At 50.6% G+C, this 26508-nt stretch overlaps 1 protein-coding gene across 4 annotated transcripts in view; it reads left to right on the forward strand.

The window, feature by feature from the left end:
• The window catches only part of LOC147101617 (inactive phospholipid phosphatase 7), a 72938-nt gene that overhangs the window by 38554 nt on the left and 7876 nt on the right, over positions 1 to 26508 (forward strand). Inside the window, exon 3 of one of the 4 annotated variants that reach the window (XM_085965319.1) lies at positions 15285 to 15512. The exons of 1 other annotated variant lie outside the window; for it this stretch is intronic. In XM_085965319.1, the coding sequence (XP_085821445.1) occupies positions 15285 to 15512 (228 nt within the window). Of the gene's footprint in view, positions 1 to 15284; positions 15513 to 16293; positions 16411 to 26508 lie in introns of all 4 variants that reach the window. 2 more of the 4 variants (XM_085965320.1, XM_085965321.1) reach the window with 2 other exon arrangements.

Below are 26508 nucleotides of genomic sequence, written 5' to 3' on the forward strand. Positions count from 1 at the left end.
CCTCGCTCTCTCTCACTCACTCACACCTCACTCACTCTCACTTACTCACACCTCACTCCCTCTCACTCACTCACACCTCACTCTCTCTCACTCACACACACCTCTCACTCACACACACCTCTTTCTCTCACTCACACACACCTCTCTCTCTCTCTCTCACTCTCACACCTCACTCTCTCTCTCAGTCACTCATACCACACTCTCACACACACACCTCTCTCTCTCTCTCGCTCACATACACCTCTCTCTTTCTCACTCACACACACAGCAACAGCATCAACTTGTATTTATATAGCGCCTTTAACATAGTAAAACGTCACAAGGCGCTTCACGGGAGTGATTATCAAACAAAAGTGTGGTGGGAATGTGGAACTCGCTACCACAGGGAGTGGTTGAGGTGAATAGTACAGATGCATTTAAGGGATGTAGGGGGTTTTGGTTTGGGGATTTTGTCTGGTCAGTCAGTCGTGTGTCTGAGCTGCTCCAGCCCTGTGCGGTTCGGATCGCTTCCCCCTTTTAGTTCTGAACACCGGACTTATTTACAAGTAGCGATATAGACAAACGAGACCAGTGGTTCAGTGCAAAGAAAACCATTGTTTATTAAAATAGAGAAATAATTACTATACAGAGAAAATCACTATGGATGCAACACAATTACACTTAGCGGGGGAGGAGAAACGGACACATCGAGGGAAAATGACTAAAATGACACTTTAGCAATTCCCCTTAACTCCCACCCTTTACACCTATCTAGGTTGTCTTGTGATGGGCCAGAAAATTGATGCTCACCAGTCTAGGATGTTGAAACACTTGCTCCGTGCCCTGTTGCCTGTCAATGTTTTTAGGTTTTCACTGCCCCAGAGCAGAGATACCCCAGTAATTCAAACGTAACTGCGGGTGTCCTACTTCCCTGGACGGGCTCTTCGTCGACGATCCTCTCGCTGGGTTGATGACACCGCAGGGCACTGGAGGCGAGGCAAGAGAGAGAGAGATGGCTTCCCGAGGGACTAGTTATACCCTTCCCAGTAGCCCTTATCTCCTGCCAGATCAGCTCATTTCTTTGTCTGACCTGGACATGTTGAAGCTTATACAAAGGAAACCGATCTGGGCCCATCGACCTGGATGGCCAGTTAATCGGTTTTAAATGTCTCATCAGTGTTCCCCTTTGTCCAACGGGTTTAGTGATGGGGCCATGCCAGTTTGAATGCCCCCTTGATCGTTTTGTAAACAGTGTCGATGTTCGCTAACGAAGGTCTGAAATGCAGCTAAGCTTGTCCCATTACATATTGAATAGGCCTTGCTTGCTCTTGATTGCTTGTGCAAACAACCTTGATGGGTTTTAATCAGAGGCCCGAATGCCACTGGGTTTGCTTCTCATGCATAAATGCAGAAGGTCTGTCTGCATTCTAATTTCTGGAAAGTTCCTTCGTCAGTCCAAACTGAAACTTACAGGCCTTGGCCATGAGGTTGACCGCAGCCATCTTGTTGAGCCCTGGAGCCCTGGATTTTAAACTCAGTCCAGCCAGGGTTTCTTCAATAAGCCAAAAGTAAATCTTCGGGGGAGACATGAAATTTGTGAATCCTTTCAGGGGAGGCTGGACAAGCATATGAGGGAGAAGGGAATAGAGGGTTAGGCTGATAGAGTTAGATGAGGAAAGGCAGGAGGAGGCTCGAGTGGAGCATAAATACCGGCATGGACTGTTTGGGCCGAATGGCCTGTTTCTGTGCCGTGTATCCTATGTAATCCTGTGTAAAGAGAGGTGTGTGTGACAAAGATCTTTCTTTCTTATTCCATTTTTGTATTGAAATGTTTTACATTTGATAGTAGATTAAAGTTAGAGCGATCTTCTGTCATGTGGAAGGATATGGCGATGATTCACTGAAGTGCTGAGGAACACTACAGAAGTGTTTAATGTCTTAATAACTACACTATGTTTATGCAACTTTTGGGGTTTGAGAGAACAAAACAATCCAGATTAAGCGAAAGCCAAGGATTGTCGACAAGGTTTGGGATCCCAGAAGTGAGGGAAATTGGGCCCGTTGATTGAATCTAGGCTTTTTATGCAGATTGGATTGTTTGACTCTTTTGAAGGACACTGTGAGCAGCCTGACAGGGAAATGGGCCTGATTGTCCCAAATTAATTGTGCGTTTAGCTATCAGAATTTTTTTTTTTAATTTAAATGCGGAGGGGACAGAAAAAAATAAATAATGTGAGTTGGTCCTAATGACAGGTGGTTAAATTGGTAATGATTTTTCTTTTGTCAACTAGAGTCAGTCCAATCAGTGAAAGGATTCCAGCCTGTTTCCATTCAGAATGTCTTTAATCAGGGCAGGAATGGTGCAGCATCAGAGAGAGAGAGAGAGAGAGAGAGCGAGGGAGGGAGAGGGAGGGTGAGAGAGAGAGGGAGGGGGAGGGAGAGAGAGAGGGAGACAGAGGGAGGGTGGGGGAGAGAGAGAGGGAGGGAGAGAGAGGGAGGGAGGGTGGGGGAGGGAAAGAGAGGGAGCGGAAGAGAGAGGGAGGGAGGGAGAGGGGCGGGAGAGAGGGAGGGGGAGAGAGAGAGGGAGGGAGGGGGGGAGAGAGAGGGAGGGATGGGGAGAGAGAGGGAGGGGGAGAGAGAGGGAGGGAGGGGGAGGGGGAGAGAGGGAGGGAGAGAGGGAGGGAGAGAGGGAGGGGGAGGAGGGAGAGAGAGGGAGGGGGAGAGAGAGGGCGAGGGAGGGAGAGGGAGGGAGGGGGGGAGAGAGAGGGAGGGGGAGAGAGAGGGAGGGGGAGAGAGAGAGGGAGGGGGAGAGAGAGGGAGGGAGGGGGAGGGGGAGAGAGAGGGAGGGAGGGGGAGGGAGGGAGGGAGGGAGGGAGGGGGACAGAGAGAGAGAGAGAGAGAGAGGGAGGAGGGAGAGAGAGAGGGAGGGGGAGAGAGAGAGGGAGGGAGGGGGAGGGGGAGAGAGGGAGGGAGAGAGGGAGGGGGAGAGGGAGGGGGAGGAGGGAGAGAGAGGGAGGGGGAGAGAGAGCGAGGGAGGGAGAGGGAGGGGGAGAGGGAGGGAGGGGGAGAGAGAGGGAGGGGGAGAGAGAGGGAGGGAGGGGGAGAGAGAGGGAGGGAGCGGGAGGGAGGGGGAGAGAGAGGGAGGGAGGGGGAGAGAGCGAGGGAGGGGGGGAGAGAGAGAGAGGGAGGGGGAGAGAGAGGGAGGGGGAGAGAGGGAGGGAGGGAGAGAGAGGGAGGGAGGGTGGGGGAGGGAAAGAGAGGGAGCGGAAGGGAGAGGGAGGGAGGGAGAGGGGGCGGGAGAGAGGGAGGGGGAGAGAGAGAGGGAGGGAGGGTGGGAGAGGGGGGAGAGAGAGGGAGGGAGGGGGAGAGAGAGGGAGGGAGGGGGAGAGAGAGGGAGGGAGCGGGAGGGAGGGGGAGAGAGAGGGAGGGAGGGGGAGAGAGCGAGGGAGGGGGGGAGAGAGAGAGAGGGAGGGGGAGAGAGAGGGAGGGGGAGAGAGAGAGGGAGGGAGGGAGAGAGAGGGAGGGAGGGTGGGGGAGGGAAAGAGAGGGAGCGGAAGGGAGAGGGAGGGAGGGAGAGGGGGCGGGAGAGAGGGAGGGGGAGAGAGAGAGGGAGGGAGGGTGGGAGAGGGGGGGAGAGAGAGGGAGGGAGGGGGAGAGAGTGGGAGGGAGGGGGAGAGAGAGGGAGGGAGGGGGAGAGAGAGTGAGGGAGGGGGAGGGGGAGAGCGAGAGGGAGGGAGGGGGAGGGGTAGAGAGGGAGGGAGAGAGGGATGGAGAGAGGGAGGGGAGGAGGGAGAGAGAGGGAGGGGGAGAGAGAGCGCGAGGGAGGGAGAGGGAGGGAGGGGGAGAGAGAGGGAGGGGGAGAGAGAGGGAGGGGGAGGGAGGGGGAGAGAGAGGGAGGGAGGGGGAGAGAGAGAGGGAGGGGGAGAGAGAGAGGGAGGGGGAGAGAGAGAGAGAGAGAGGAGGGAGAGAGAGAGGGAGGGGGAGAGAGAGGGAGGGAGGGGGAGAGAGAGAGGGAGGGAGGGGGAGGGGGAGAGAGGGAGGGAGAGAGGGAGGGAGAGAGGGAGGGGGAGGGGGAGAGAGAGCGAGGGAGGGAGGGGAGGGAGGGGGAGAGAGAGGGAGGGAGAGGGAGGGAGGGGGAGAGAGAGGGAGGGGGAGAGAGAGGGAGGGAGAGAGAGGGAGGGAGGGGGAGGGAGGGGGAGAGAGAGGGAGGGAGGGGGAGAGAGAGAGGGAGGGGGAGAGAGAGAGGGAGGGGGAGAGAGAGAGGGAGAGAGAGAGAGGGAGGAGGGAGAGAGAGAGGGAGGGGAAGAGAGAGGGAGGGGGAGAGAGAGAGGGAGGGAGAGAGAGAGAAAGGGAGGGGGAGAGAGAGGGAGGGGGAGAGCGAGAGAGGGAGGGGGAGAGAGAGGGAGGGGGAGGGAGAGGGAGGGAGGGGGAGGGAGAGGGAGAGGGAAAGGGAGAGGGAGGGAGAGGAAGGGGGAGGGCGAGGGAGAGAGAGGGAGGGAGAGGGAGAGAGAGGGGGAGAGAGAGAGAGAGAGAGAGGGGGAGAGAGAGGGGGGGGGAGAGGGGGGTTAATGTGTCAGCTGAGGCCTTGAGCCAAGGCTTGTGTGTTTTGTGAAAATAACTAGTCATTTTTTTTAAAAACCTATTACTGGCATCCAAAGCCTGCCACAAGCAAAACTCCGAGTTATTTTAGTTGCTTGTTACGACCAGTTGACATCATGTGAATTATGCTAAACCTTTATAAATCACTGGTTAGGCCCCAGCTGGAGTATTGTGTCCAATTCTGGGCCCCGCACTTTAGGAAGGATGTCAAGACCTTGGAGAGGGTGCAGAGGAGATTTACCAGAATGGTGCCAGGGGATGAGGGACTTCAGTTATGTGGAGAGACTGGAGAGACTGGGATTGTTCTCCTAGGAGCAGAGAAGGTTAAGGGGAGATTTAATAGAGGAGTTCAAAATCATGAAGGGTTTTGATAGAGTGAATAAGAAGAAACTGTTTCCAGTGGCAGGAGGGTCGGTAACCAGAGGACACGGATTGAAGATAATTGGCAAAAGAACCAGAGGGGAGATGAGGGGAATGTTTTTATGCAGCGAGTTGTTGTGATCTGGAATGTGCTGCCTGAAAGGGCGGTGGAAGCAGATTCAATAGGAGCTTTCAAAAGGGAATTGGATAAATACTTGGAAAGGAATAATTTGCAGGGCTGTGGGGAAAGAGCAGGGGGGAGTGGGGATTAATTGGAGAGCTCTTTCAAAGAGCCGGCACATAGAATCTGCGCTGTAAGATTCTATGGCCTAGAAATTGGGTTGGGGCGCCAAAGTGGCGCAAAAGTCGGCTGAGCGCAGGATTTAGCACAGCGATCGGAGTGATACCGATCGCCCGAAATTCAGTTTCAGTGCCCCACGAGGGAGACGGGGCGAGGCTTGAGGCGCTCCGCGTCCCTCTTAGGGCGCTGAAACTGATTATCGCAGCGCAACGTGCCGCAGCGCCACATGCTGCGGCACGGCATGCTGCGGTACTGCAGGCCTTCCTCCCACTGTTAAGGGGGAGGTGCCTGCAACAGCGCGATCCCCGATCGCGAGTGCCGGCAAATGAGCCCGGCACCAAGGAGAAGTGCCGGGCTCTCGGGAAACAGCCGGCAATGCCGCGGGGGGGTGGGGTGGTTAGGAGGCCGGGGACGGAGGTGCTGGCAGGCGGCCGCCCCGCACTTCCACCTTAACTTGCGCTGCTGCCAGCACAGTAAGGCCCCGTGAACCGGGCGCGGGTAGCGAGCGGCGCAACTGCGGCGTTCGCTACCAAATATCGCGAACGGGGCACGAATGGGGCGCTGCGCACACCGATGACGTCATCGGTGGCAGCGCAGCGCAAATGCCTAACGCCACCATTAGCGCCCCTACTGAATATCGCCGGAGACGCAGCCAGTGGCGCTACAGCCACTGACTGCCTCTTTAGGCGCGAACAGGTGGTGCTACTCACCCAATTTCTCCCCCTATGTGAACAAATGTACCATTTCTATCAGCTAGTTTTGAGTTTATTAGCTAGTTTATTAATTGGTCGCGTTTACCAGATTTCAACTAAATAGTAAAAGTGAGGGATTTATCCTTCAGGATGTGTACAGTAGTTGTTAAAGCAGAATTCAACAAGCTAATTGTCGGAAAATTCAGCACAGCACCCTTGTATAAATCAGGTTATTAACCGGCAGTAGTGCACTGCTGACGAGGATTGTGTCGACAGCTATTCTCGCCCTTTGTCGGTGCTGGCACTGGGGCGGATTGGTTGGTACAAAGGACGTGACAGAGAGCAGATTAAAATTTGGGTCTGTCTTCGTTCCTCCTTCATTTACTAAACCCAGGAACCGTGCAGCTCGCTGACATTTATTGACTCATTTATTTTCGCTAAAGTTCGGTGGTAACGTTAATGAGAAAAGCCTGCCGAGACTGCAAAGATAGTCGATAGGGCGTCAGAGGATATGTCTGGAATTCAGCGCCCGCTTAAACAGAAAGGGCAAAGCAAAGCTCTTCTCAAAAAGCGTGGGCAGGGGGAGCCCGGGGGGAAAGAGCAGTCAGGGGGCCGTCCGTTTTTGTGCCGCTGCAGTTCAAATTTCGTAATGTAAAAAAAACAAAGAAAGAACTTGCATTTCTGTGGCGCCTTTCACAACCTCAGGACGTCCCAAAGCGCTTTACAGCCAATGAAGTACTTTTTGAAGCGTGGTCACTGTTGTAATGTAGGAAGCGCAGCTGCCAATTTGCGCACAGCAAGCTCCCACAATGAGATAAATAACCAGATTATCCGTTTTTACCGATAATAACAGAAAATGCTGGAAGCACTCAGCAGGTCAGGCAGCATCCGTGGGGAGAGAAACGGAGTCAACATTTCAGGTCTGGGTCCCTTCATCAGAACTGGGAAAGGTTTGAGATGTAACAGGTTTTAAGCAGGTGCAGAGACAGGGAAAGGAGGAGGGGAGGAAGGAATTGAAGGAACAGTCTGTGCTCGGGAAGGAGGCAGGAGTGGTTAAATGTTGTAAATGGGAATGGCAGAATCATCAACAGCCGCCTGAAAAAGTGGGAGCAGGGGTTATATAGTCTGAAATTGTTGAACTCAATGTTGAGGTCAGAAGGCTGTAAAGTGCCTAATCGAAAGATGAGGTGCTGTTCCTCGAGCTTACGTTGAGCTTTGTTGGAACAGTGTAAGAGGCCGAGGACAGAGAGGTCAGAGTGGGAGTGGAGGGGAGAATTAAAGTGACACGCGACCGGAAGCTTGGGGTCACCCTTACAGACTGAACGGGGGTGTTCCGCAAAGCGGTCGCCCAATCTGCGTTTGGTCTCCCCAATGTAGAGGAGACCACATCGTGAGCAGCGAATACAGTATATTAAATTGCAAGAAATACAAGTAAATCGCTGTTTCACCTGAAAAGGGTGTTTGGGGCTATAGTAATCTGGGATGTTATGATTAAGGTTATCCACCAGGTGGTGCTGTAGCTAGTGCTGCTACTGGTTAAGGTCAGCGGAGGTGGAATGAGAGGATGCAGGCCTGTATGTTGTTACGCAGTTGTTTAATAAAGTACACGGACTAATTCTAATGTCTCGCCTCTTCGAGTTCCTTGTTTCCCTACATGGATTTATCACATTTGGCGACTGTAGTGTATGTAACCTGTACTACCTTAAGAGGATACCTTAAGGTGATGGACTACTTTTGATGGCTCCTGTACATTGTAGTACCGGTGGTGACCACACCGGTATATAAACCCTGCGGAGCAAAGTGTACCTCGGTTCCGCCCTGACCCTCAATCACTAAAGACCTGTTTACTTACTTCTGTAGTCTGTGTCCTGTTATTCAGTATAACTGCACTTGTAAACACAGACTCAACAGTGGCGACGAGTCTGATCGTACCTAGCGGCAGTTTTGCATCCAAGGAAGCTTCGTCCTCAGGAACGGGCGTCGAAAAAGGGCATCCGCCCTCAACATCCTGCTGAGCACTGCATCGCACGGGAGGCCATCGGGAACCCGGGTTGGTTTTCTGGCCACGAAGTCCAACACCAGCAACAGGCAGTGATCATCCCTTCCACGACAGCGGCGGGTAAGCCCGATCGAGCGGCACGGGGGGAAGTCGGCCGAGTTGTCAGTGGGAGAAGGGGAGGGAAACGAAGGAAAGGGCGGAGAACACGACCACAGCCGGTGTCAGGGGCCGGACTGCAATCGGGGCAGAGACGCGCAGCAGCCAGAAAAGCGTTTTATTGCCACAAGGACCGCGGGAGTGGCGGGGCAACAAGGGCAGCAGCGCAAGGAAAATAAAGGCAGGAAGGACCGCTGGGAGGCGTGGATGGCAACAGCGCGGGAATCGCCATCTTGAGTCGGCGGGGGAAGAAGACAAGCACGGGAAAAGCCGCCAAGCACGGGAAAAGCCGCCATCTTAAATTTTAAAAAAAAGTCATCATACTAAATAATATCCGAAGGGAAAGGAGAAACTCAGCAAGGATGGCAAAAATGGGTAACATCACTGCTTTTGATAACGATGTGGAAGATTGGGCCACTTATGTGGAACGCATCGAAGTTTATTGTACAACGAATGATGTACTGGATGATAAGAAAGCACTAACCCTATTAAACTCGATGGGTGCGAAGACGTACGGGTTATTAAGGAACCTGGTAACCCCAGACAAACCGGCAGGGAAGAGTTTCGCGGATATTGTTACTATCCTGCAAGAGCATTTAAACCCCACACCGCTGCTGATAGCGGAACGATTTAAATTCTACAAAAGAATTCAACTTAAAGAAGAAAGCAACGCTGAATTCCTAACAGAACTGCGCAAGTTATCAAAGTACTGCCAGTTCGGAACAGGACTAGCAGACGCACTGAGAGATAAGTTTGTGTGTGGGCTCCTAAGGGAAGGAACCCAGAAGCGACTGCTAGAGGAAAAGGATCTTACGCTGGACAAAGCTTTCAGCATTGCAGCATCCCACGAGGCAGCAGCACGGGGCGCTGCAGAGATACAGCAAAGGCCACTGGAATTCAGCACCAATGAAATGGCATTGGACGCAGTAAAGTGCTATCGTTGCGGAAGGACAACGCATGACCAGAACCAGTGCTGGTTCAAAGACAAAGAATGCAGGCAATGTGGCAAACTTGGTCACATAGCGAGAGTATGCCAGTCAGGAAAGAAGACCAGCAGCAAAAAGTCACCGCAGGAGAAGTACAAAAAAGTACACAAGGTGACAGAGAACAGTTCGGATGAACAGAAGACGGATTCAGACTCCAGCAGTAAGGAACTGGGTTGTCTGAAAATACATAATGTGGGTAACACAGCAGACCACCAAACTATCTGGGTCATGCTCCGGATAGCAGGAGTTCAAGTGAAGATGGAATTGGACACAGGGTCGGCATTAACGGTCATGAATAAGCAAGATTACAAAAGGTTATTCTCGCACATTCCCCTGAGGGATACGGAGATTGTATTGAAAACATACACGGGGCAAATAGTATACCCCAAAGGAAAGATAAAAGTAAATGTGGTCTACAATGGTAAAGAAAGTCAGAAAATGGACTTGTATGTGTTACCTGATGGAGGTCCGCCACTACTGGGACGGGAATGGATCCGGAGAATAAATTTGGACTGGCATTCCATACAAGCACTGACTGTGGATGCCTGTAAGGAGGACGACGTCAAACCTAAACGACTGTCCAAAATCTTAGACGATGCTAAGGAAGTGTTTCAACAGGGACTTGGAACACTGAAAGGAATTACGGCAACCATCAAGGTTGAAGAACATGCAAACCCAAAGTTTTTCAAAGCCAGATGCGATACGACCTGCTGTGGAAGCAGAGCTGGAAGGGCTAGAATGTTCAGGGGTACTGTCCAAGGTGGACTGGAACGAATGGGCTACACCCATTGTTCCTGTCATGAAGCGTTCGTTGAGCAACAAGCCAGGGGAACCTGGGAAGGTTCGCATCTGTGGCGATTTCAAGATCACTGTTAATCCAGTTCTTCACATGGTGCAATATCCGCTTCCGCGGATTGAAGATATCTTCGCTTCACTGTCTGGCGGGAAGCACTTCACCAAGATAGACCTGGCGCAGGCGTACCTACAGATGGAAGTTGATGAAGCGTCACGACAGTATCTCATGATCAACACACATAAGGGCTTGTATCGGTATAATAGGCTGGTTTTTGGAGTGGCATCGGCTCCAGCGATTTGGCAAAGGGCCATGGAGCAGGTATTGCAGGGAATCCCAGGCACACAATGCTACCTGGATGACATCCTGATTACAGGAGATAACGATAATGATCACCTCGCGAACTTGGAGCAGGTGCTCATCAGATTGAAAGAATATGGGCTAAGAGCTAATCGCCAGAAATGCGAGTTCTTTCAAAAGCAAATCTCGTACTGCGGCCACGTCATTGACCAGGAGGGGCTCCATATGTCACCTGACAAGATCGAAGCTGTTGTCAAAGCTCCAGCACTGGAAAATGTATCCCAGTTGAGGTCGTTCCTCGGGTTGGTTAACTATTACCACAAGTTTCTTCCAAATTTATCCACGGTGTTACACCCGCTAAACACTCTTTTGCAAACGGGAATACCATGGAAGTGGAGCGATGATTGTAAGCGGGCTTTTCGAAAGAGCAAGGCACTGATCACCTCTAAGGAAGTGTTGGCTCAATTTAACCCAACGCTGCCTATTCGCTTAGCTTGTGATGCTTCTCCATATGGTATCGGGGCAGTGCTCTCACATAAGTTTCCAGATGTCTCGGAAAGGCCAGTCGCTTTCGCATCCAGATCATTGACCTCCGCTGAGCGCAACTATGCTCAGATAGATAGGGAGGCTCTCAGCCTTGTGTGGGGAGTTAAGAAATTTAACCATTACCTGCAAGGCCAAAAGTTTACGCTGCTGACAGATCACCAGCCGTTGGTTTCCATTTTCAACCCTAAGAAGGGTGTTCCGGTAATGACGGCGCAGAGGCTTCAGAGATGGTCCGTTTTCCTAGGGGCACATCAATATGATATTGAATTCAAAGGTACAAAGCAACATGGAAATGCTGATGGGCTGTCGCACCTGCCACTACCTACAGTGGAAGAGGCACCGGCAGTTGACCCTGTCGAGATATTTCACTCGACCATCATCGAATGCTTACCAGTCACCAATGCGGGTATTGAGAGAGAGACCCGAAATGACCCGACACTGTCTCGGGTCTACGACTTGACAGTGAAGGGATGGCCAGCACATGGCGACCCACTGTTACCAGCATTCTCAGCCAGACGAGAACAGCTGTCCGTATGTCAAGGAACATTGATATATGGAACAAGGGTGATTATTCCTCCTAAATTAAGGGAGAGAGTTCTAAAAGAATTGCACGAAGGTCATCTGGGGGGAGTCAAGATGAAAAGCCTTGCTAGGGCTTATGTGTGGTGGCCAGGTATCGACAAACAAATAGAGGATCTGACTAAAAGCTGCTCAGGGTGCCAAAAAGTTCAGAACACACCTCCAATTGCACCGCTGCATCTGTGGGAATGGCCTTCAGCCCCATGGCAATGTGTGCATATTGACTTTGCAGGTCCATTCATGGATTCCATGTTTTTGATAGCAGTAGACGCACATTCTAAATGGCCAGAAGTGATTAAGATGTCGACCACTACCTCGGAGAAGACGATTGCAGTTCTAAGAACCATATTTGCAAGGAATGGATTGCCGGAGCAAATATGTTCAGACAACGGACCACAGTTCGTGTCAGAAGAATTCCAGAAATTCATGAAAAAGAATGGGGTGAAACACTATACATCTGCCCCATATCATCCAGCTACAAATGGGTTGGCTGAGAGATTTGTACAAACGTTCAAAAAGGCAATAAAGGCCATGAGTGAAGATCATATTCCACTACAACACAAGATGGACAATTTCCTAATGGCGTATCGAAATGCCACGCATGCAGTGACAAATCAAAGCCCTGCCATAATGTTCTATAACAGAAGGTTGCAGTCCCGGTTGGATTTGTTAAAACCCAATGTGCGACGGGAAGTCGAAAACAAGCAATTCCAGCATGTAAATAAAAAGGCCACTCGTAGTTTTGAAATAGGACAACCAGTGTTGGCCAGGGACTATAGGGATGATAAATGGCAACCTGGGACAATTCGTGCACGACAGGGACCCTTGGTGTACACGGTAGACGTTGGAGAGAACGTAATACGACGTCATGCTGACCAACTTGTGGAATCGAGAACAAGGGTCGACCCCATGTCTACGGCAGAGACACCAGTTGAAGAACTTATTGAGCCTGTAGCATCTACCTCAGACTCAAACGTATTGGATGATGTTGAATCCATAGGAGATCAAGTGGATGAGTCACCCCAGCAACGGGAACCAGAGATCCCTGAAAGGCGTTATCCGGGCCGGATCAGGAGGCCTCCTCAGAGACTGAATCTTTGAACAGTTTTTGTGTGTAAATTGTATATATGTTATCCATGTAGTGTATTAATTGGGGGTGTCCACTGTTAAGCTAAAAGGGGAGGAATTGTAGTGTATGTAACCTGTACTACCTTAAGAGGATACCTTAAGGTGATGGACTACTTTTGATGGCTCCTGTACATTGTAGTACCGGTGGTGACCACACCGGTATATAAACCCTGCGGAGCAAAGTGTACCTCAGTTCCGCCCTGACCCTCAATCACTAAAGACCTGTTTACTTACTTCTGTAGTCTGTGTCCTGTTATTCAGTATAACTGCACTTGTAAACACAGACTCAACAGCGACGAGGTAAAAGGACACTGAATAAAGAAGAGAAGTCTGCCGGGACTTTTAAAAAAAACAAACTCACGAGCTAAAGTTAGCTACCAATTGGACGAGAGCATGGCTGCCACAGTAGGAACGGTCTCCGCTTTTGATATTCAAGCATAAACCTGGGAGGAATACTGTGAAGTGTTGGGTTATTTCTTCGAAGCAAATGAAATAAATGATGCCGGAAAAAGGAAAGCCATTCTGCTTAGTTCAGTGGGAAGCCAAACCTACAGTTTGATGAAGAATCTGCTCAGTCCTGAAAAGCCTGGAGACAAATCAATTGTTGAATTAGTGGCCTTGCTAAAAGAACATTTCAACCCTAAGCCTAGTGAGATTGTACAGCAGTTCAAGTTTAATTCAAGGGACAGAAAAGAGGAAGAGAGTGTAATGCACTATGTAGCGGTGTTGCGTAAATTAGCACAAGATTGCAATTATGGGAACAACCTGAAGGAAATGCTGAGAGATAGGCTAGTTTGTGGAATAATGGACGACCAAATGCAGCATAGATTATTATCTGAGACTGGGCTTACTTATGAAAAAGCATTGGATCTTGCTCAAGCCATAGAGACAGCGAACCGAGATGTAAAAGAAATACAGGGTTCAGACAGGGCTAATGCTAAGCAAGTTGCAGGTCAGGTTATTGTGCACAAGTTAAACACGTGTCAGAAACCACAACGTGAGCATGTGAAGGCATGTTATAGATGCAAGGGCGATCACTTGGCGAGTGAATGCCGGTTTCTGGAGGAAAAGTGCCACAAGTGTGGGAAACAAGGACACATAAAATGAGCATGCAGGGCAAAATCACCTGTGGAGGAATCCAAACCAAAAGGGGGAGGAAAGCAAAACCAAGGAAGAGAAGTGAAAAAACATGGAGCACACCACATCAGCGGGGAAGCTGAGGAAGAAGAGGACATGTTCATAATGTATAGCATGTTAGAGAACATTCCAAAAGTGGCTCCTATCACCTTGCAACTGACAGTAAATGACTCTAAGGTGAACTTTGAAGTTGATACAGGGTGTGGTGTAACCATAATGAACAGGGCAGAGTACTCAAAATTGTGGAACCGTGCAAAAGTTCCAGAGTTAACGTCTTGCTCTCTGCATCTTAAAACATATACAGGTGAACGAGTAGAGACATTAGGTGCAGCTGATGTAACTGTGCAACACAGGGACACAGTGGAACAGCTACCTGTAGTTACAGTATCGGGTACCGGACCAAACCTGTTAGGTCAGGGCTGGATAAAAGAACTTAAATTAGACTGGGGAGCAGTAAATCAAATAGATGAGGGCAAACAGTTGACTTTGCAAGAAGTGTTGAGTGAACATGAGAATGTGTTCAAGGAGGAACTTGGCACATTTAATGGCCCCCCAGCTAAGATTTATGTAGACAAGGAGGCACCGCCAAGGTTTTTTAAACAATGACCTGTGGCTTATGCCATGAAACCAAAGGTAGAGGGTGAGCTTGACCATCTATTGAGAGGGAACATACTGGAGCCAGTGAAATGTTCAGAATGGGCAGCTCCCATAGTACCTGTTTTAAAACCGGACAATTCGGTAAGACTCTGTGGAGATTATAAATTGACAGTCAATCGGGTGTCCAAACTAGAGCATTATCCTATTCCCAAAACAGAGGATCTCTTTGCAAACCTGGCTGGAGGAAAGAAATTCACAAAGTTGGATATGAGTCATGCATACTTGCAGATTACACTGGATGACAAATCAAAGGAGTATGTTACCATAAATACACACAAGGGCTTGTTTACATACAACCACTTACTGTTTGGTGTCTCATCTAGTCCAGCTATCTTCCAGAGGACAATCGAAGGTGTACTGCAAGGGATTCCACATGTTTCCATCTATCTGGATGACATTCTGGTGACGGGAAGAACCGACCAGGAGCATCTGAGCACTCTGAGAGAGGTACTACAGAGATTGGAGAGGGCAGGGTTACGGCTCAAGAGGAGTAAGTGCACTTTCCTGGGGAATGAGGCAGTGTTCCTAGGACACAGAGTGGACGCCACCAGGCTCCATCCAATCAAGGAGAAGGTACAAGCACTGCAGGACGCCCCTGCTCCTACCAATGTGGCTGAGTTAAAAGCTTACCTGGGACTGCTGAACTATTATAACAGGTTTTTACCAAACTTGTCAACAGTGTTAGCACCTCTTCACAAACTACTGCGCAAGGAGACACAGTGGCAGTAGGGAGAGGAGCAGGGGGTTTCATTTGAACAGTCCAAGAAACTGATGCTGTCGTCGGATGTGCTGGTTCACTACAATAAAGAGGAAGACATCATTCTCTCTTGTGACGCTTCACCTTACGGGGTGGGGGCAGTTCTTTCACACCGCATGAAAGATGGAACTGAAAGACCAATAGGGTTTATGTCCCAAACTCTAACACCAGTGGAAAAAAACTATTTTCAGTTAGACAAAGAGGGGTTAGCAGTAATGTTTGGGTTACAAAGGTTCCACAAGTACATATATGGCAGAAAGTTCACCATATGCACCGATCATAAACCTCTTCTCTCTCTTTTCAATGAAATGAAAGCAGTTCCACAGATGGTGTCACCCCGGATCCAGAGGTGGGCAGTGACGTTGAGGGCATATGAATATGTCATCGTCTACAAGGCGGGCAAGTACCATGGGAACGCAGATGCCTTGAGCCGTCTTCCACTGCCAGGCACACCTATCCTTGCAGCTCCAGAGGACAGAGTTTTGATGTTGGAGGACACTGACACGGCACTTGTGACTGCAGAGCAAGTAAGAACATGGACAGGTAAAGATCCAGTACTGTCTAGAGTTCGAGAATATGTGGTAAGGGGATGGCCACAGCATCCGGAAGGGACTGACTTCACACCCTACAGTGTCAGTGTAATGAAATGTGTTTGTCTTGCCTGTATTCGTTTTGCACTCATGTATATTACCCTCCCCCACACGGTGTATAGTTTCACTTCCTCTTTCCTGACTAACCTGGAATGTTCCAGGTCTTGGCTCTTGGCTCCGCCCCTGACTTCTCTTACATAAAGATCCCAGGATCTGTATGACTCATTCCTGCGAGCCAGTCAGTGTGTTGAGATGTTAGCTCTGATCTTAGTGATTAAAAGCCAACTTGTTAAAGTCTATAACTTCTAGTTTTGTGGTTATTGAAGGCACATCAGTCAGGAAAACAGAGCTGAGTGTGCAGGATGGTTGCATGTTGTGGGGAGCACGAGTGATTATTCCACAGCCAGCACGACAGTCTATCCTAGAGCAACTACATCAGTGTCATCCTGGGGTGTCGCGTATGAAAGCCTTGGCTAGGAGTTACTTGTGGTGGCCAAAGCTAGATGAGGAGATAGAAAATCTAGTCAAGACATGCAGCACTTGTCAGGTACACAGGAAGGCACCAGCAGCGGCTCCTCTCCACCCCTGGGAGTGGCCGGATAAACCATGGAGAAGATTGCACTTAGATTATGCGGGTCCATTCATGGGGAAGATATTCCTCATAATCATTGATGCACATTCCAAATGGATGGATGTTTATCCTGTTAATTCTGCTTCCTCCACTACTACTATAGACTGCCTGCGTCAGAGCTTCAGTAATCAAGGGCTACCGGAGATCGTGGTAAGTGACAATGCCTGTCAGGGCGAGGCTGTTTCTGGACCCAAGTGCAGACAGATGAGGCGAGAAGCAGGTATGCAGTCTTAAATAAAAGTACTTTACTAGAATCACACAGGTAAACAGTTACAAACATAGGAGCGCAAGACAAGCTACCACTAGGCAAACGGCTTGTCTAGACTGAGCACAGAGGGAAGAAACCACAGAACTTAAATACAAGCAAAAACAGGTGAAACCAATAAACCTGATAAAAGGCAGTTAAGTAAACTAGTAACAATTCAGCAAAGGGAAACAAACAAGTGAAGGTGCCATCTAGGGGTTACTGAGGGAACTAACCGGCACCCTCGCAGGACCCCCTCCCCTAGGAACGGCTCCTGACGTTTCTCCTGGATGATCAGGGTGGCGATGGCGAAAATCCCTGATGAGTTCAGGATCCAAAATGTCCCGGGCCGGAACCCAGGAACGCTCTTCAGGACCATAACCCTCCCAGTCGACCAGGTATTGAATGTTCCTCCTAACCCGGCGACTATCAAGGAGGCGACGGACAGTGTAGGCTTGCTGACCATCAATCATGCAGGGCGGGGGGGGGGGGGAGGTCTGGAAGCAGGAACCAAGGGACTGGTAAGTACCGGCTTGAGGTGAGAGACGTGGAACGTGGGATGTATCTTCATCGACCGAGGAAGGAGGAGCCGGTAGGCCACAGGGTTAACTTTTTCCAAAATCCTAATAGGTCCGATGAACCGGGGAGCCAACTTGCGGGACTCCACATGGAGCGGAAGATTCCGGGTAGACAGCCAGACCTTCTGTCCGGTCCGGAACCGAGGAGCTGGGCGGCGGTGTCGGTCAACCTGCACTTTCTGCCGAGAAGAAGCGAGCTGCAAGGCGGATCGGACCCTCCTCCAGGTATGGCGGCAGCCGGGACTCCTACCTCCCTCTCCTGTTCAGGGAAGAGTGGCGGTTGGAAGCCATATTGACATTCGAAAGGTGAGAGGCCAGTGGAGGAGCTCTGAAGGGTATTGTGCGCGTACTCTGCCCAGACCAGATTCTTGCTCCAGGTGGAAGGATTGGAGGACACAAAGCTTCTTAGCACCCTCTCCAGATCTTGGTTGGTTCTCTCAGTCTGGCCGTTAGACTGTGGGTGGAACCCAGAGGAGAGACTGACGGAAGCGCCCAGGAGGGAACAAAAAGCCTTCCAGGACCTGGATGAGAACTGGGGACCACGGTCAGAGACAACATCCAGGGGCAAGCCATGGAGGCGGAAGACATGCTGGACAACCAGTTGGGCAGTCTCTCTGGCAGAGGGAAGCTTGACAAGAGGGACGAAGTGAGCAGCCTTGGAAAAGCGATCGACCACAACTAGGATGGTAGTGAATCCTTCAGATGGAGGTAGCCCGGTGATGAAATCCAGGGCGATATGAGACCAGGGACGGCTGGGGATGGGCAAGGGATGCAGGAGACCAAGCGGAGGTTGTTGGGATGTCTTGTTCTGAGCACAGACGGGACAAGCGGAGACAAAGGCCCGGGTGTCGGCTTCAATAGAGGGCCACCAGAACCTCCTCTTAAGGAACTCGAGAGTCCGACGGATCCCAGGATGACCAGTCAATCGAGGAGAGTGCCCCCATTGAAGGACCTGGGCGCGCACCTGACTGGGGACATAAAGGCTATTAGGAGGGCCTCCTCCAGGGTCAGCCTCCTGACGTTGGGCCCCTTGCACCACAGTCTCAATCTCCCATGCGACGGGAGCAATGATGCAGGAACTGGGATGATAGGTTCCGGGGTCCGGTCCTTTTCCGAGGGGTCAAACTGGCGAGAAAGGGCATCCGGTTTGAGGTTCTTAGACCCTGGGCGGTAAGACAGGAGAAAGTTGAACCGGTTAAAGAAGAGAGCCCACCTGGCCTGCCGAGGGTTGAGGCGCTTGGCGTCCTGGATATATGTCAGATTTTTATGGTCGGTCCAGACGACAAAAGGATGCTCTGCTCCCTCCAACCAGTGTCTCCACTCCTCCAAGGCCAACTTAACTGCCAAGAGCTCCCTGTTGCCGACATCGTAGTTACTCTCTGCTGGCTTCAGGCGACGGGAAAAGAAGGCACAGGGATGTAGCTTTTGGTCCTTAGGGGAGCGCTGGGACAGGACAGCCCCGACTCCAATATCCGAGGCATCCACCTCTATGAGAAAGGGCAGGGTGGGGTCCGGGTGTACCAGAATGGGAGCAGAGGTGAAACGTTGTTTGAGCTCCTGGAAGGCCCGTTCCGCTTCAGAAGACCAACTGAACCGTAAAGACGAGCCCTTGGTCAATGCGGAGAGGGAGGCGGCAATGGAGCTGAAGTTGCGGATGAAGCGTCTGTAAAAGTTGGCGAATCCCAGGAACCGCTGAACTTGCTTAACCGACGTGGGACGCGGCCAGTTCAAGGCGGCTTGAACCTTGCTAGGATCCATCTGGACGCTTCCACACGAGATGACGTAGCCCAGGAAGGTGACCTTAGAGACGTGGAATTCACATTTCTCGGATTTGACAAAGAGACGGTTCTCCAAAAGCCTCTGCAGAACCTGTCTGATGTGTTGGACATGCTGCTGGGGGGACTTTGAGAAGATGAGAATGTCACCCAAATAAACAAACACGAACTGGTTCAGCAGGTCCCGGAGCACGTCATTGACCAGAGCTTGGAAGACAGCAGGAGCGTTAGTGAGACCAAAGGGCATGACGAGGTATTCCCAGTGACCGCTAGGGGTGATAAAGGCAGTCTTCCATTCATCCCCCTCCCTAATGCGGACCAGGTTGTACGCGTTGCGGAGGTCAAGCTTGGAGAAGATGGTAGCTCCCTGCTGCTGCTCAAACGCTGAAGACATCAAAGGGAGAGGATAGCGGTTCTTAATGGTAATTTTGTTAAGCCCCCGATAGTCTATACAAGGTCTGAGACCACCATCCTTCTTCTTTACAAAAAAGAAGCCAGCACCCGCTGGGGAGGTGGAAGGGCAAATGAAACCTGTAGCGAGGGCTTCCTTGATGTATTCCTCCATGGAAACATTCTCAGGGCCAGAGAGAGAGTAGAGCTGACCCCAAGGGGGGCTAGTGCCAGGCAGAAGATCAATGGCACAGTCGTAGGACCGGTGTGGGGGGAGTGTAGTGGACCGCCTCTTACTAAACACAGCATGGAGGTCCGAATATTCAGGGGGCACATGAGCAAGGTCCAGCTGATCAGCTGGCTCAGGAGAGGAAGGACGGGGCAGACTAGGGAAGACCTTAAGACAGTTGGCTAGACATGAAGGACCCCACTCCAGCACAGTCCCGGTAGCCCAGTCAATGTGGGGGTTGTGAAGAGAGAGCCACGGATGTCCAAGAACGAGAGGGAGCTCAGGTGAATCGATAAGGTGAAACTGCAGCAACTCTTGATGTCTCTCCCCTACTTGGACATGTAATACTCCAGTGATATGATGAATACGCCCAGAACCAAGGGGCCTGCCGTCGAGGGCGGTGACTTGTAAAGACTTGTCAAGGCGGGAGAAAGGAATTTTCAGGCTGCGCACAAGGGTGGCTTCGATAAAACAGCCAGCGGCCCCGGAGTCAATAAATGCCTGGAGGTTGTACTGTTGTCCCTCCCAAGAGAGACGAGCGGGAAGCAGGGTTTGGAAGACAGAAGGGGTAGGAGAAGGGATTTGATCTGTCCGTATTTTCCCAATCCTCCTGGCTTTTTCCTGAAGCTCAGGGCATGTGGCTCTGAGATGGCCAGACAGGCCACAGTAAAGACAACGCCCCTCTCTCAATCTCCTGTCTCTCAAACTGGGAGAGCCGAGTTCTGCCGAGTTGCATAGGTTCCTCTTCGGCGCTAACAGGTGGACTCGGGGGTACTTGGAAACTCTTGGTCAGATTCGAAACACCGGAAGATCTCACCTCTGTGGAAGTAGTGAATCTCCTCTCTCTACCATGCTCCCGGAGGTGGTTAGCCACTCTGATGGCAAGGGAGATGAGCATGTCAAGGTCCTCCGGAACCTCTCTGGACGCCAGTTCATCTTTGATAGATTCGGAGAGGCCATGAAGAAACGTGGAGAGAAGGGCCTCGGTGTTCCAGCAGCTCTTCACAGCGGGTGTGCAGAACTCAATGGCGAAGTCAGCTACGCTGCAGTTGCCCTGGCGGAGATTCAAAAGTTTCTTAGCTGCCTCCCGTCCACTCACAGGATAGTCACAGACTTTGCTCATCTCTTCGACGAAAAGGAGAATGTCCGAGCAGATGAAAGATTGCTGCTCCCAGATAGCGGTAGCCCAGGCGAGAGCTTTTCCCGAGAGTAGTGATATGATGAACGCTACCTTAGAGCGGGGTGATAGGAACATGGAGGGTTGGAGTTCAAAAACTAGGAAGCACTGGGTCAAGAAGCCGCGACACTTGCCCGGATGACCGTCATAGCGCTCTGGCGCGGGTAGGTGAGGCTCTCGGTGAGTCTGGAGATCGGCAACCGGTGGGGTAGCACCCAAAGGAACTGACTGAGGAGGAACATCCTGAGCAGAAGCCACAGCGGCTGGGTATTGAATGGTCTGAGTCCACGTATCTACCTTGTCCAAAATGCTTTGGAGAAGTTGCTCAAGGCGGCCGAGGAAAGCACCTTGATGGGAGAGAATAGAACGAAGTTCCTCCATCACTGCTGGGTCCATACTGGTTCAGTCTTGCTGTCAGGGCGAGGCTGGTTCTGGACCCAAGTGCAGACAGACGAGGCGAGAAGCAGGTATGCAGTCTTAAATAAAAGTACTTTACTAGAATCACACAGGTAAACAGTTACAAACATAGGAGCTCAAGACAAGCTACCACTAGGCTAACGGCTTGTCTAGACTGAGCACAGAGGGAAGAAACCACAGAACTTAAATACAAGCAAAAACAGGTGAAACCAATAAACCTGATAAAAGGCGGTTAAGTAAACTAGTAACAATTTAGAAAAGGGAAACAAACAAGTGAAGGTGCCATCTCGGGGTTACTGAGGGAACTAACCGGCACCCTCACAATGCCACTTGTTTTGTGAGTACAGAGACAAAAGAGTTCATGAGAAACAATGGCATAGTGCAGGTGACCTCGGCTCCATATCATCCGTCCTCAAATGGACTTGCGGAGAGAGCCGTACAAACATTTAAAGAGATGATAAAAAAAAGTGCAGAAGGGAGTTTAGCAGCCAAAGTGTCACGGGTTCTGTTCAGCTACAGAATAACACCTCAATCCACCACAGGACTCTCTCCTGCTGAGATGTTATTAGGTCGTAGACTACGCTCCACTCTTGACCTTGTCCACCCAGACCTAAAAAGGAAAATGGAAAACAGACAAAATAAACAAAAAGAGAACCATGACAAAAGAACAAAGAGCCGAAGTTTTGGAGAAGGAGATGCGGTCCTTACCAGGAATTTCAGTTACAGACCAAAGTGGATTCCTGGCTTCATAGACTCAATGACAGGTCCAGTATCATACAAGGTCATGTTGGGAGATGGTAGGGTAGTACGCAGACATGTAGATCAGATACTTACCAGACAAGGGGAAATTGAAATTGAGGTTCCAGATGCAATGGCTGAGGACAGGTTTGCCACCAGTTATCCAAGTGCATTTGTGGTGCTACCACCATGGACGGAGACAATTCCACAGGAACCCATTCATCAAGAGGGAACCATCGTTGCCGAGTCAGATACTCTGAGCACTGCTCAGGAGCAGCTGGTGGCTTCACCACAAACAAGCAGGGACTTTACTGTTAGACGTTCACAAAGGTCTTGCAAGCCACCAGAGAGATTGGTACTGACCTGTTAGATTCATCAAGTATTGAACATAGTGAATGGAGACTTCTTATGTGATCCTTAGGAATGGTTGTTTGTTAAGAAATTCATACTGAAATCTTAAGGGGGGAGGAATATAGTAATCTGGGATGTTATGATTAAGGTTATCCACCAGGTGGTGCTGTAGCTAGTGCTGCTACTGGTTAAGCTCAGCGGAGGTGGAATGGGAGGATGCAGGCCTGTATGTTGTTACGCAGTTGTTTAATAAAGTACACGGACTAATTCTAATATCTCGCCTCTTCGAGTTCCTTGTTTCCCTACATGGATTTATCACAGGGGCCCTGGACAGTGGGAAAGGAGGAGGTAAAAGGGCAGGTGTTGCATCTCCTGCGCTTGCAAGGGAAGGTGCCGGGCGAAAGGGAAGGGCTGTTGGGGGTGATTGAGGAGTGGACCAAGGTGTCGTGGAGGGAGCAGTCCCTACGGAATGCTGAAAGGGGAGGTGAGGGGAAGATGCGTTTGGTGGTGGAATCATGTTGGAGGTGGCAGAAATGGTGGAGGATGATTCGTTGAATGTGGAGGCTGGTGGGGTGAAAGGTGAGGACAAGGGGAACCCTATCGTGGTTCTGGGAGGGAGGGGAAGGGGTGAGAGCAGAAGTCTGGGAAATGGAACGGACACGGTTGAGGGCCGTGTCAACCACAGTAGAGGGGAATCCTCGGTTGAGGAAAAAGGAAGACATGTCGGAAGCACTGGTATGGAAGGTGGCATCGTCAGAACAGATGCGGCAGAAACGGAGAAACTGGGAGAATTAAATAGAGTCCTTACAGGAAGCGGGGTGGGAGGAAGTGTAGTCCAGGTAGCTGTGGGAGTCAGTGGGCTTGTAGTAGATGTTTGTTGATAGCCTATCGCCAGAAATGGAGACAGAGAAATCAAGGAAGGGAAGGGAAGAGTCGGAAATGGACCATGTGAAGGTGAGGGAAGGGTGGAAATTGGAAGAACTAGAAAATTTCATTCACTTTGCTTCCAATTTCCACCCTTCCCTCACCTCTACATTGGGGGGACCAAATGCAGATTGGGCGACCGCTTTGCGGAACACCTCTGTTCAGTCCGTAAGAGTGACCCCGAGCTTCCGGTCGCCTGTCACTTTAATTCACCGCTTCACTCCCACTCTGACCTCACCGTCCTCGGCCTCTTGCATTGTTCCAATGAAGCTCAACGTAAGCTCGAGGAACAGCACCTCATCTTTCGATTAGGCACTGTACAGCCTTCCCGACTCAACATTGAGTTCAACAATTTCAGACCATTACCTCGGCCCCTATTTTTCAGGCGGCTGTTGATGATTCTGCCATCCCCATTTGCAACATTTAACCACTCCTGCTTCCTACCCTAGCACAGACTGTTACTTCAATTCCTTCCTCCCCTCCCCTCCCCTCCCCTCCCCCCTTTCCCTGTCTCTGCACCTGCTTAAAACCTGTTACATCTCGAACCTTTTCCAGTTCTGATGAAGGGTCCCAGACCTGAAACGTTAACCCTGTTTCTCTCTCCACGGATGTTGCCTGGCCTGCTGAGTATTTCCAGCATTTTCTGTTGTTATTTCAGATTTCCAGTGTCCTCAGTATTTTGCTATTGTATTCCCGTTTATAGTGATGTTGGGCCAGGGATAAATATTGGGCCAGGCCACCAGGGAAAACTCCCCTGCCCTTCTTCGAAATAGTGGCCATGGGATCTTTTACATCCGCCCGAGAGGGCAGACGGGGCCTCGGTTTAACATCTCATCCGAACGACGGCACCTCCGACAGTGCGGCACCTCCCTCAGCACTGTGAGTGTCAGCCTGGAATTTGTGCTCGAGTCTCTGGAGTGGGGACTCGAACCCACAACCTTCTGACTCAGAGGTGCTACCAACCGAGCCACTGCTGACACCTTATGTAGAGAATAAATGGAGTGTCGCGCAATGCTCCCCCTAAGCCGCGCAGTAGTGTGAGAGGTCCCCCGCAGGCTGCTCATCGGCTTTTACATTGGAAATACCGCGCGTGCGTAGAAATTTAAAGGGACCGTGCATTAAATAAACTGGCCGCGCAGAACAAAGCGCAGCTTCCAGGGAACATTGGTGTCAAGTGACTGTAGAGAAGAGGAGTGAGGCAGTTTATAGAGGGGTTAGGAACTCTTCGGAAGGCCGAAGTATTTAAGATACCTTTTTTAAAATTCGTTCCTGGGATGTGGGCGTCGCTGGCAAGGCCAGCATTTATTGCCCATCCCTAGTTGCCCTTGAGAAGGTGGTGGTGAGCCGCCTTCTTGAACCGCTGCAGTCTGTGTGGTGAAGGTGCTCCCACAGTGCTGTTAGGGAGGGAGTTCCAGGATTTTGACCCAGCGACGATGAAGGATCGGCGATACATTTCCAAGTCAGAATGGTGTGTGACTTGGAGGGGAACTTGGAGGTGGTGGTGTTCCCATGCGCCTGCTGCCCTTGTCCTTCTAGGTGGAAGAGGTCGCGGGTTTGGGAGGTGCTGCCGAAGAAGCCTTGGCGAGTTGCGGCAGTGCATCTTGTAGATGGTACACACTGCAGCCACGGTGCGCCGGTGGTGGAGGGAGTGAATGTTTAAGGTGGTGGATGGGGTGCCCATCAAGCGGGCTGCTTTGTCCTGGATGGTGTCGAGCTTCTTGAGTGTTGTTGGAGCTGCACTCATCCAGGGAAGTGGAGAGTATTCCATCACACTCCTTACTTGTGCCTCGTACAGGAAACTCTTTGGTATCCGACACCGACGGGACCAGGATGTTGCCGGTTGATTAAAAATTCCGGATGACGGAGAGGGTTATCTACCGAGGCTATTTTTAACAAACAAAGAGTCAGACTCCTGTTACTGAGGTGTTCGGACTTCTGACAGTGCCAAGAAGCCGAATAGTGGCAGTTTGGAGAACTACCCCCACTGACTAACTCGGCCACCGCGGGAGACTCGGACTCGGACTTGGCAACATTTCCGGTTATTGAGGTGTCTTCGGACTATGAATTTTGCCGGTTAATAGAGAATTCTGGATATTTAGGTGCTGTTTAAACGAGAGTTTCCTGTAGATGGTGGAAAGGCTTTGGGGAGTCAGGAGGTGAGACACTCGCCGTAGAATACCCAGCCTCTGACCTGCTCTTGTTGCCACAGTATTTATGTGGCTGGTCCAGTTAAGTTTCTGTTGGTACTGAAAACATCTTGAAACTCTGCCCAGGTTCTTAACCTTAACATATTTACTCAGAGTGGCGAGAATGTGGAACTTCATAATTGGGCAAAACACTATCTATGTGGGATTCTCAGTTGCGAGGTGTGGAGATCTTTAAACATGATGGTGCGTCACCAACGTGTGTGTCTGACACTCAACTGACTAAAAAAAAAATTCCTAATGTCTATTGTTGAAAATGAATCCCAATCTGAAGGTTGCTCCCTGTTCCCCACGCCAGTAATTGCACCAAATACAAGTAGAAAATAGTTCTGATGAGGCGACTCTCTCCCAACAATGGCTTGCAAGAACTCGCTTTTCATTGGAGGTTGAGAGGCGGAGTGCACAGTGGGGAGAATGTTGATGAGCTTTTGTTCAAGGAAGGTTGTCCATTGAATAGGCATTAACTGTATATTACCGGATCAGCACTTTACACAGAGGAGAACTGATGATTAGCGGCTGCGGGAACAATGCCCTATGTCACCAACTCTACTAGTGGTATAATTACTTCACATGCGGGCTGCAGCACACCCTCTAGCTTCTGTACTGGCACAAGAAATGGGACAGTTTGTGAGGGGAAGTGAGACAGATGGCACGCTGACAATAGCCTCAAAAAGTGACAGTGCCGGGACACTGGACTCGCGGCCATGAGACTTCAGTTCAGTCCCCAGTTTTGACCTGGCCTTTTGGTCTTGTGCTCTTCCTCCAGATGACCTGTCAGCCGTGCCACTATTGTGTATTGGGCGCCTCAAACATGACGTAAAGCCCCTTATTTACACGTGCAACGGCGCCTCTTTCAGCCGTGGGCACTGCTCTGCCAGTTTTCTTTAATGGCCTTTACCAATATGGCGCGCGGCGCGCTTCCATAGAAACATAGAAAAATAGGAGCAGGAGTAGGCCATTCAGCCCTTCGAACCTGCTCCGCCATTCAATATGATCATGGCTGATCCTCTATCTCAATACCATATTCCCACTCTCTCCCCATACCCCTTGATGCCTTTTGTGTTCAGAAATCTAACTATCTCCTTCTTAAATATATTCAGTGATAACATACCTTGTAGATAGTAAGATATCACTGCAAAACACTGGGTGGGAGAGATGACTACAAGCTGCTACTTTTTGTTGTTGCTGGGAAACAATAAATACTATGGCAACAAGAGCAGGTCAGAGGCTGGGTATTCTGCGGCGAGTGTCTCACCTCCTGACTCCCCAAAGCCTTTTCACCATCTACAAG

The sequence above is a fragment of the Somniosus microcephalus genome, chromosome 23 (genome assembly GCF_052327205.1).
Source record: "Somniosus microcephalus isolate GS21.2 chromosome 23, FLI_Smic_1.0, whole genome shotgun sequence".
Classification (NCBI taxonomy): Eukaryota; Metazoa; Chordata; class Chondrichthyes; order Squaliformes; family Somniosidae; genus Somniosus; species Somniosus microcephalus.